The 11,958-nt window shown below is 43.6% G+C and overlaps 2 protein-coding genes across 2 annotated transcripts; both read left to right on the forward strand.

Annotated features, from left to right (window-relative positions):
* Positions 1-1,425: 1,425 nt before the first annotated feature.
* On the forward strand, positions 1,426-2,907 carry LOC129340518 (olfactory receptor 14I1-like). Its single transcript, XM_054995359.1, has 2 exons — positions 1,426-2,318; positions 2,880-2,907. Exons 1-2 carry the CDS (start codon positions 1,426-1,428, stop codon positions 2,905-2,907), a joined length of 921 nt encoding a protein of 306 aa, XP_054851334.1.
* A 6,995-nt stretch (positions 2,908-9,902) lies between these two features.
* LOC129339379 (olfactory receptor 14C36-like) lies at positions 9,903-10,838 on the forward strand. Its single transcript, XM_054993962.1, has one exon. It carries the CDS (start codon positions 9,903-9,905, stop codon positions 10,836-10,838), a length of 936 nt encoding a protein of 311 aa, XP_054849937.1.
* The last annotated feature ends 1,120 nt before the right edge of the window (positions 10,839-11,958 follow it).

The following is an 11,958-nucleotide window of genomic DNA, read 5'->3' on the forward strand; positions in this document are numbered from 1 at the left end:
TTATATTTCATCTGGCTCTTCAACAAAAAAACAAATTCATAAATTGTTTTTGTTCTTCAGAAATTTCTGGCAAATATTGCCTTTTAGGATAATTATCTATTTTATCTAATATCTCTTGGCTTTTATAGAGATTTCGGTAGTATTTAAAGGAGGCTTTCTGTATATATACGCTGTCTGTTAGTAATTTATCATCTTCTTTATCTTTCATATCATTTTCTTTTCATTCTCTTTCCTTAGCTTATAGGCTAACAACCTGACTGGTTGTTTGCTGATTTGGGCTCATTTTGAGGGGAAACGTGCAGGAACACAGTTCCAGCAGTTCTCCCAAGAGGTCATGTGTCAGGTGGCTTTGCCCACTTGATTTTTGGACATTTTGGGCCTGTTTTGGCCTGGATTGAGGCCAAAACGGCCAAGATTGGGGCCAAAACAGCTCAGATTGGGTTGGTGCCTGACCATTTTGGGCCCCTTTTGGGCCATTTTCAGCCCCTTTTTTCGCATTTTGGTCCCAATTGTGGCCCTGATTGGCCAGGATTGGGTCCAAAACATCCAGGATAGGTGCTGTCTCGGGGTATGGCATATGCAAATAAATTTTGCTAATTGCACACTTCCAGTGATGTCAAGGGATGAATTCCTGCTGCTCTTTTTCTACGAAATGACCCCTGAATTTCTTTGTTTAATAAAGTTCAATTTCTTTTCCATTTCTCTAACTGTTAGCATTGATAACTGCTATTGTAATGATGGTTGTTGAGGATTTTCCGGGCTGTATTGCCATGGTCTTGACATTGTAGTTCCTGACATTTCGCCAGCAGCTGTGACTGGCATCTTCAGAGGTGTAGCACCAAAAGACAGAGATCTCTCAGTGTCAAACTCTCAGTGCTATTGTAATATTCTTATTTGGTGGACAATTCTGTTATTACTTGAGGCACTTTTTAATTCCTCTCCTTTCTCTTGATTTCCTCCACAATCTTTTTTGATTCAGTCTAATGTGTGCACAGAATTAGGAAAGGTTTGTGGGATTTTTTAAAAGTTTGAGACTAGTCTCCTATTAGAAGTACAGTGAGGGCATTCCTAAAAAGAGTTACTCCGAGTACAGACTAAGTTCATTGTTTTCAATGGCCTTAGACTGGAACAACTCTTCTTAGGATTGCTGTCTACGTGTCCTTTACCACAGATATCATCTAACAAGAATTAACAAAGTACTACATACCAAACAAATTTGCCCCCTGAATGCAAATAGGAGGGTCTTATTTTATGCTGAGGAGGTTTCCTTAAGTCAGAGCAGGACACTGGTTGGATTTTATTCATTTGAATAATATGAGAAGATGATGGATGATTATCATCATCATCAAATATTAGACCAGGATGTAATTTTTACTTTCCTTCTTTTTCTTTTCTTAGATTGTATGAAAGACTGCTGGGGACAAAATGGACAACACAACCACAGTTTCTGAGTTTCTGCTCCTGGAATTCTCAGGCATCCGGGAACTGCAGGTTCTACATTTCTTTGTTTTCTTGGTTCTCTACTTGGCAATAGTAACAGGGAATCTTTTCGTTATATTTGCAGTAGCCTTTGACTGCCACCTGCACACTCCCATGTACTTCTTTATCATGAATCTGGCTATGCAGGACCTTGGCCAAATTTCAGTCATTATTCCAAAGTCCATGATGAATGCGCTGATGAACGTCAGACATATTTCTTATTCGGGATGTATGGCTCAAGTCCTCTTGCTTATCTTCTTTTTAGGGTCTGATTTCTTTCTTCTCACACTCATGGCCTATGATCGATATGTCGCCATTTGTTACCCGTTGCAATATGAAATGGTGATGAACAGGCAAGCTTGTTTCCAAATGATTGTTATTGTATGGTGCAGCAGTTTTCTGTATGCAGCGATGCACACCAGTGGCACCTTTGCAGCCCCTTTCTGCTCAAATGTTGTCAATCAGTTTTTCTGTGAAATCCCACAGTTACTTAAGGTTACTTGCTCCAACTTGTACTTCCTTGAAATTGGAGTCCTTGGGTTGAGTGTTGTCATTGCATCTGGCTGCTTTGCCTTTATCATTGTAACTTACACACATATATTCAATGCCGTGTTTCAGATTCCTTCTGTGCAGAAAAGGAAAAAGGTCTTCTCCACTTGCCTTCCCCATCTGATTGTTTTATCCACATATATATTTGCTGGCTGTATTGCCTACCTCAGGCCCATGTCGAACAGTCCTTCATACTTGAATTTGATATGTGCTGTGATCTATTCCATTGTTCCACCTTTGGTAAACCCAGTGATCTATAGTTTGAGAAACAAGGAGATCAAAGTTGCTGTGTCCAGGCTTTTAGGGGGTCCTCTTCTATGAATACTGTCTCTACCATTGTTTTGTGTATTTTGTTTAGGTTAGTTAATTTATATCCTGCCCTCCCTGCACACAGGCTCAGGACAGCTCACAACAGTGCTTGAATTCAGAGTTTAAAATATGCACCTAAAACTTCCATAAAACACACAAAACCAATCAATAAATACAGGCATCAATATTCACATAAGAGGCTGGACAACGAGGCTGTAAATGTGACTATTACATGCAAGCAACTCATGGAACTCATAATCAGTTCAAACTACTTGGAGGTCTGCAGACAAACAATTCTATGTCACAAATGCCACTTTCTGCCATTGCAACAACTTATAACTTTCCCCGTTTAAGACCCAAAATAGATTATACTTGTGATATGAGCTGGATAACGATGCCTAATTCGACTTGTAATTGCACATATGATCAGAATTGTATTTTTACGAGATGGGGGATTTCTTTTTCCAAGATTCACTTTTTAGATTTAGCCATTGATTCCTCTTGCCCTATTTATTTCTCTTTTAAAAGAATTTCTCTTTCAGTACAGAAATTTTATTTCTGAAATATTGAAATTTTGCAGGATGTCCCTTCATGTCCTGTCCCTCCTTTCTTCAAATTTCTCTTTGATCAAAATAGAATTGATGAGAAATGGGTTCCAAACTAGAGATGGGCACGATCCACATTACGATTGAAAAAAACCCACAATAGTGGATCATGATTGCCCATGGCCAACGATTCTGCAATCAGGAGGGGCCTGGATCAGGGCATCCGTCCTCGGATTAGGAATCCAGACACTCAGGCGCCAGCAATCTATTCCCCTGGCAACGGAACTAGTGAATGCCTGAGCTCTGTTTGCCCTCCTTCTGTCACCCTGGAAACTTGAATGGAAGCCCAGCTTTCCTTGATCAGCAGAGCTTCCTTCTACCATGGATCAGCAAAGCAGTCACAAGTTGGGAGAAGACACCCAGGGGAGGGAGGGGGAAGGGGGTGTTCTGTAGTCATGGGCTCTCCAATCTCATCCGTGCAAACCCTGATAGGCAGCTCTGACAGCCAGTTTGGCCTGGCGGGCGGGCACATGGGGAGTGCTGCCAGCAAGTTGGCCAGACCCCCCTTGCCCCCTGAGGGGAGGCAACTCATTGCCGCCTCTCCATGCTCGCCAGGCTCGGTGGCCACCATCATCACCCACATTCCTTTCTTGCCTGGAATACCAGCGTACTCCTCTTCAGCCTGGTGGGCAGGCACATGGGGGGTGCTGCTGGCAAGCAGCCAGACCCCCCTGCCCCCTGAGGGGAGGTGGCTGTCGCCGTCTCTCCGTGCCCGCCAGGGCCAGCGGCCACTGTCATCACCCACATTCCTTTCTCGCCTGGAATACCAGCATGCTCAACTTCAGCCTGGTGGGCAGGCACATGGGGGGTGCTGCCGGTGAGTGGCCAGACCCCCCCCCTGAGGGGAGGCGGCTCGTCACCATCTCTCCATGTCCGCCAGGCCCAGTGGCCACTGTGATCACCCACATTCCTTTCTTGCCTGGAATACCAGCGTGCTCCACTTCAGCCTGGCGGGCGGGCACATGGGGGGTGCTGCCGTCGAGCGGCCAGACCCCCCCACCCCCTGAGGGGAGGCAGCTCATTGCCCTCTCCCCATGCCCACCAGGCCCAGCGGCCACCGCCACCATCCACCTTCCCACATAGCTGGGGATAGCAGCGTACCCCGCTTTGGCTTCTATGATCCACGATCCGTGAATTGGGAATGGGAGATGATCGGTGTGGATCGTTAATTCAGGATTGTCGCTGGCGCCAATCCATGATCAGCTGGATCGTTAATTTTTTTGGGACCGTGACCACCTCTATTCCAAACTCCTAAAAAGAAAAAAAGAAGAAAGAAATGGATTATAAGATTTCTGAGAGAAATTAAAGAGCAATTAAGAGAATTTTTTTCTTAAACAGCATAGAATTTCTTGATTTTCTAACCAGTATGAATAGAGAGGCTTAAACTAGGGTTGCTGACTTGGCTCACCATGTGTTCTACAACCATTGTGTGTTCTACACACTGCTGATTGTCCACTGATCAGGATGCTGTTGGCAAACAGTTCAGGCTGTTCATTGGGTTAGTTTGCAAGTATTCAAAAAGTACAGTACCATACAGAGCAAGCTATAATGTTTCATGCATGTACAATCTCACTGACTCAACAGGAGACCTACATTCCCCATCCCCATTATTGCTGCATGCTGCTCAGCAACCAATGTTATAAACACACAAGTAGGAAATTGATCAGTGAGCCAGTATTTAAAAATAAAACACTCCATTCAAAAATCACCACCTACTCTCCACCTGAACTTATTCAGCAGGTAGTCCCCTGCATTGGTGAATTCCATTTCAGTTAATATCTCTCTCAACTCTATGAATTTCCTCAAGCATCAGAATGGGTTCCTTGGGCTTTCTTCGCCCACTGCTACCTTTAGAATTCTCTCTATGTACCATTTTAACCCAGTGATTCCCAACATGATTCCTATTTGTTCACAGGCAGGCATCAATGTTGGAAATCACTGAGTTAGAGGAATAGCGAGAGATGCCCAATCATGTTTCTTGGTGACCATTTGCTTCTTCCACAGTGTTTCCTGTTCTTCAGAACAAAGAGCCAGTATTGGATTTCCTCCACTTCACTGCAGTAGAAGGCATTCAGATGAATGTCCCACCAACATTGTATCTGTAAGGAGCATCAATTTGTAAACAGATGCCTCCATCTTACGATTATGCTTGGTCGTGAATATCATGGCATTCTATGGAACCTGACATTTTGCGATTGGACCCAACCTTCATGACAAACATTGTGTGATTGGTTGCCTGTTGTGTATAACTGAGAGTGTTATGCCTTTTAGTTGGGATTGTTTGGACCTCTTCATTCCCTGTAGTTTTGAGAAAAGGCTGAAGGTGATGGAGTTATTGGCTGTGTTTTAAGACAATAAACTTGATTATGATTAAGGTCTGTTGAACATCATTTCTTACCACAGTCAGATCTAGCACTTCTTGACTGAATAGATCAATTTTGAGTGATATTGTCACTTGAGGTGGCCTTTCCTGCAAAATCTACACTAGTTTGCATCCTTGTCATGGCTGCCTACCAGTAATCCATGCCATTCATATGTTCTTTGCTCTTTGTATTGATTTGATCACACTTTGTACCTGTATGCTCTCATATTATGCTCATATTACTGTAACCATTATATTCATGTCATATTTGGCCTGCCTGAAAATGAAAGTAATAATGCTGAGCCTGTTATCTCTGGAATCTGCTGGTTGACCTTGCAGCTGCCCTGTCTCTTTTCCCAAGAGACAAAGGGAGTTGGATTCCTTGTAATCTTTTACCTTTCTTGGCCCATACAAAGCTTTTATGTTCTCATGAGACTGTGGGATTTTCACGCCTAATTTCTCATTTCCCAAGGGGAAGCAGAATCATGCTCCTTATATCTCAGTGCATATGCCTGTATTGTCATTCTTGCCAACTTATTCATCTTTGGATGTACCTATGAACTTAATGGATCTCTATAATAAAACCTTTTCATCCAACTTGCTGTGAGGGGTTTGGAGATCTATCTGCCATGGACTGCCATCCCTAGAACCGACAATCCTTGAGTCTGCAAACACATTGATGATACAACTTGGCCAAGTCAAACAATTTCAGGAAGACCTATCTCACAATATGGTTGCCAGGCCACATCTGGCAACCTCTAGGAGGAATTCGGGATGGGGCATGGAATGCCTATATTGCACCAGAATGCTGATGTCACTGCCAACAAATACTGGGTGTGACAACATTATATGCACTACTCTGTCCACTACTTTACTTCCATTTTTTGCTAGAAGTAATGTCAGTGTACCAGCGTGAAGCTACTAAGCTCCATTCCCCCATTTCCTCCCACAAGTGCCTAAAGCACTGGCAGGCAAAGGAGTGTGATGTTGGGAGATTCCCACTGCAGTGGAAGACTTGGCATCCATATTTCACAATGTTCTTGGGAAGAAGCAGTGAAGGAGAGGAGAACATTGCAAGCCTCTTGAGGTCCCCCCACTGGGGAGAATGACAGGGTATAACATTTGTTATAAATCTAATTTGGGCTACAGTTCACAAAAAATTGATGATTGGTCTTGCTGTATCTTAATCCAGGATTCCTGAAGTTCTTTCGACAGGAGAAGGAACTGTTTATTCAGTATTCTAACTACGATTATATGTTGCTCGCACGCAAGCTATGAGGTTGGTGAGTGGAGCAAGCAGGAGTCAACTCCTTAATAAAACAAATTATTCTATTCAATTGCTAACAGAAGTCTAATAATCAAGAGTCATGACTTCAGGAGCTCCAATTTGTTGCAATAAATACGTCCAGATTGCAATAATTTTCAATGAGAAGTTACATATGTGAGTTAGAAAAGGGAGAAGCCTGGGGAGGGGATGTTGGGAGACCTTTTCTTCACCATCATCTAGATCCTGCATCAACCAGATATTGCTACTTGTGATCAAATTCTAGAAATGCCTCATCACTGTGTATAAAAATCACAAGCCTTGAAGTGGGATTCAGTTCCACCAAAGGGAAGCATTCCTCCAGTGACCTGGCACTCCACGGCCTTTATGTGCAGCACCCACATTATATCATATGTTATAATGCTGATGTACTGAGATGCACCTTCACACTAAGTATGATACCTGTAGTTCTCTGATCATGATCTGAAATGAACTTGAAACATCTAAAGCTGAACCCCAAGTTTCAGTTCCAGTAATGCTGGAAACTAGACATGGGCACTTAACAAAAAAAAATTCCGATTAAGCCGTTCATGGATCTGGGCTGCCACCGAATGCAGGTCACCGATTCTAACGGAGCAAGTCTCATTTCTGGTCCAGAATTGGGAGTCGGGGAGGCCAGCACCCAGGGCAACCATAGTCAGGCTGTTGCGCATGCGCACGCGCTCCTGAGTCACCCCCACCCATGCAGCAAGCCAGCTGTCCCAGTGCGCTGCGGAGCTGGCAGCAGTGTGAGTGGCTTGGCGGCTGCCCGTGCCGTTCACCTGCCCCACAAGACAAGGGGCGGCCAGCTTGCCCACGCACCCCTTGTCCTGGGGAAAGACGAACGGTGCAGGCAGCCTCCCAGCCTCCCGCGCTGCCTTTTGCCTTTCCCCAGGACAAGGGGCGGCCAGCTTGCCCACACACCTCTTATCCTGGGGAAAGACGAATGGTGCGGGCAGCCTCCCAGCCTCCTGTGCTGCCTTTTGCCTTTCCCCAGGACTAGGGGCGGCCGGCTTGCCCACACACCTCTTGTCCTGGGGAAAGATGAACGGCACGGGCAGCCTCCCAGCCTCCCGCACTGCCTTTTGCCTTTCCTTTGTGCCCAAACACCCCCTTCCCCCTCCCTCCCCTGGGTTGCTGCTCCATCATTGGAAGGAAGCCTGCTAATCAAGGAAAGCTGGGCTTCCATTTGTGTTTTGAGGGCGAAAGAAGGAGGGCAAACACAGCTCATTCCCCTGACTCTGTTGCCCCAGGAATAAATTATTGGTGCCAGAGTGTCTGCAATTCCAAAAAGAAACTGACCCATCCAATCAAATCCTGAACAAGCAAACTCCCGACTGCTGGATCGGTTGCAATGGACAGAACCGATTAGCTGAGTCACGATGGCACAAACACCAATATTGGGGGGGAGGGTTGAAATCGTAATTCAGCTCGGGCCCATCTCTAATGGAAACTTCCTCTGTGAGAAGAAGTTTTGCACCAGTGGAACATTACTTCCACCTATGGAAGAGTCTATGTACCAAAGGAGGCTGCACCAATACTAGAATGAATATTTTAGGCTCATACTTGGGTCTTAGTTCATTTTAGACTATATTTTGGAAAATAGGTACCATTTTGATGGTAAGGATGCACTTCACAATAATCACGTGCTATGTGATGCATGTGCTGTGCATGAATACTCTGAAATGCCATGTCATAAAATCTTTTTAAAAAAAAATAATGGGAAGATTCACATTATATAATTCCCTGCACACCAAGTGACAGCATCTGTCCCTGTATTTTATACGAAATATGAAATATGAACAATGATAAGAAGGACTTTGTTTTCAGGACTGTTCTGTCATTCCCACATGTTACACTGGGACCTTTTGTTCTAATTAAATTAGAATAGGACTCTGGGGAGGAAGTCTCCAGAAATGCAAAACATACAAATTAACTGCCGTCTATAGACTACAGTTATTTTAGGCCAGAATACACAATAACAAGTATAGACACTTGCCTCAAAAGAAAAGAGTGAAAAGACTACTGAAACGGCAAGGAGGTCAGTAAAAAACAAAGGGACAGAGAAAAGCCTATGTATGGACATGAAAAAATTCAAAAAGAATAATGGTAAGTTATTTAGTTAGTTGCTAAATGCAGGTTTTACTCAGGAGTCAGGACCTCTTCATGTTAAACAAGCTGGCTTCTGCCAATGCCACCTCATCGCTTGCTAGTGACAGGATTTCAGGCAATTGCCAGAATCTGTGCAAGATGTTTACTAGCCGTCCAATGTCTAGCACAGCTAGTGTATGCAAGTATACTTGGACTTCTACTCAAATCTATTCAATGAGGCTTACTCTCAAGGCAGTGTTCTCAGGATTGCAGTGTAAGTCAATTATGCTAAGGGGTGTACTGTACTTGTGGCAGCCATAGCTCGTGGAAAGTCTCCATTTTGGCATACCTTCTTTTTTAGTTCAGCTGCTGCTCGGAAGATTTTCCATAAACGTGAAGTGCTTGCATATATGTATCATTATGTCTACCTTAAGCAATTTCATGTCAAAATTTCAGTGATGGACATCAACATCATTTACATAAGAGAAGTATCCTTATTTATTTCTCTATATATCAAATTAACAGTTGCAATTTTTCTCACACCTATTTTAACTAGATGCTGGGGAAGCAAAAAAGATTTTACTTGTACAAAGCTCCATGTTGTTACACATGACTCTTAAAAAGTTTCTTTGCACATGCAGAATTCACATGGCAATATGTGTGCATACCCGTTTATTCAGTCAATGCACAAAGGTATAATATGTAGAGGGCTAAAATCTGTCATTGTTGAAAATTAGCATGGTAGAGTGGTTTGAACGTTAGTCTAGGATTTCTCTCACTGAGCCTTAACTACATCACAGGGTTGTCATTATGAAGACAGTGGAAACTATTCCTCCCATATCTAGTTATGTCCTCACTCATCCAAAGACGGGGCTTAGAAATCTAGGAATGCTGATTATAAATATGGGTACACTAGCATTAAATCAGATGAATATATTAATTTTTCAAACAAGGAACTCTCCTTAAGCATTTCCTCTGGAGTTATATCTAAAAGAGGAACACCTGATGGTTATTTATGGTATGTAAGTGCCACTTTTGGCTTCAATGTTATTGAGATGGTTTTTTGCCTTTTTTGCACAATGAAGACTAAAACTAAATGACAACTTTTGCAAATATGGTCATGACAATCCAACTCAATTTCAGAAGTAAAAATACTGTGTTTTTTTCTTCATCAAGGATTATACAACATGCAACGCATAGAAAAATGTCCAATGCAACTGCTGTGTCTGATTTTCTGCTCCTGGAATTCTCAGATGTCCGGGAACTGCAGTTTCTACACTTTACAGTGTTTCTGATGCTGTACTTAACAACTGTGACAGGGAATCTCCTCGTCATCACTTCAATTGCCTCAGACCACCACCTGCACACTCCCATGTATTTCTTGCTGATGAACTTGGCCCTACAGGATCTTGGTCAGGTTTCAGTCATTGTCCCCAAATCCATGATCAATTCCCTCCTTAATACCAGACACATTTCTTATTCAGGGTGTGTTGCTCAAGTCTTCTTCTTCTTTTTCTTTGTAGTATCTGATTACTGCCTCCTTACAGTCATGGCATATGACCGGTATGTGGCCATTTGCAATCCATTACATTATGAGATGGTAATAAATAGGCCGGCCTGCACTGAAATGATTGCTGGTGTATGGATAGCTGGGTCTCTCTATGCAGGGATACACACCTGTGGGACTTTTGCAACCCATTTCTGCTCTAAAGTTGTCAATCAGTTTTTTTGTGAAATCCCACAGCTAATAAAATTGTCTTGTTCAGGCTTAAATTTAATTGAAATGACAAGTATTGGAATTGGACTTGTCCTTGGCCTAAGCTGTTTTATCTATATCCTTGTAACTTACGCACAAATTTTTACCACTGTATTTAGAGTGCCTTCTGCAAAGGGGAGGCAAAAAGCTTTCTCCACTTGCATCCCCCACCTCATTGTCTACTCCACACTTGTATTTTCTGCATCCTTTACCTACCTAAAACCTGTCTTTCATACCTCATCACAGCTGGATTTGATATTTGGTGCAATCTATTCCCTGGTTCCCCCTATGCTGAACCCAGTGATTTACAGTGTAAGAAACAAGGAGATCAAAAAAGCAATGGCAAAGGTTTTAGGTTTTAAGAGCTTTACTACAAATACATGATCTATTGGGCTCCTGTAAGTGCAAGTTCATTAATTTTCACAACAAAATAACATTAGAATGCTCAGCCAGTGAGTACCCAATGTACAATATTATTTTGAGTCTTTATAGGTGAGCCTTCACAGTTAGATGGATCCTACCCCATCTTTCAACTCCATTGAGAAGACTGTTGGTTTGCTAAAATATTTATACCCCAACTTTTGTTTTGGATCAAGCTGGAAGAATAATCCTTAGGCTGCAAGAAGGCTATTTGGAGGATGGTTGGATCTTCTCCAATATCATTCACTGCTACGTAATGATCTCCATGGTACTCCATAATGAGCCCTAATTCAAGATGGATTATTCCAACTACTGCAAATAATATTCTGGCGAGTTTGGAATCTGATTAATGTGAACAGACTAGGGGTGTGCAAGCCAAAAATTTTCGGCTATAGCCGAAAGTAGAAAGCCGAAAGAAAATTCTCTATCGTTAAAGCTGAAAGCCGAAACAAGAATCTCTTTCGGGATTCGGGATTCGGGATTCTTTCGGCATTATTTCGGCATTCTTTCGGCTTTTTTCTATGGGAAAATGCCTCCGTCTTCCAGGACGCCTGGAGGAGGCATTTTCCCACCGAATAAGCCCAAAATTGGTGGGGACCTTCCTCTAACCCTTCTCTAACAACCACCCAAGTTTCAGACAGATTGGACTTTGGGGGGCCATGTTATGGCCCCCCAAAGCAGGTCCCCCCATCCTCCCATAAAGGAGCATCTTCTTCATTATTTCCTATGGGGAAAAAATGAAGAAGCAGGCTTCCTTTGCCAGGGGTGGCATTTTGCATGCAAAATGCCCCCTTACCCTCAGGGGCCCTTCTCCCACCCCTCCTCCCACCCCCCACCAAGGCTCAGCCTGCTCCCACTTGGGGGGGCCATTTCATGGCCTCCCCAAGTAGGTGCTCTAATCTCTACCACTGACAGCTGGGGGAGGCTTGTGTTGCCAGGGGTGGCATTTTGCATGCAAAATGCCCCCCAACCCTCTGGGGCCCTTCTCCCACCCCTCCTCCCACCCCCCACCAAGGCTCAGCCTGCTCCCACTTGGGGGGGCCATTTCATGGCCTCCCCAAGTAGGTGCTCTAATCTCTACCAC

Source organism: Eublepharis macularius, chromosome 12 (genome assembly GCF_028583425.1).
Source record: "Eublepharis macularius isolate TG4126 chromosome 12, MPM_Emac_v1.0, whole genome shotgun sequence".
Lineage (NCBI taxonomy): Eukaryota > Metazoa > Chordata > Lepidosauria > Squamata > Eublepharidae > Eublepharis > Eublepharis macularius.

What these genes read in the sequence shown, in the direction of transcription:
- LOC129339379 (XM_054993962.1), top strand. Translation starts at nt 9,903, where the DNA reads ATGTCCAATGCAACTGCTGTGTCTGATTTTCTGCTCCTGGAATTCTCA.
- LOC129340518 (XM_054995359.1), top strand. Translation starts at nt 1,426, where the DNA reads ATGGACAACACAACCACAGTTTCTGAGTTTCTGCTCCTGGAATTCTCA. An exon ending in AAGGAGATCAAAGTTGCTGT is followed by an intron (nt 2,319 to 2,879) that starts GTCCAGGCTTTT and finishes TTTCTCTTTCAG; the next exon opens with TACAGAAATTTTATTTCTGA.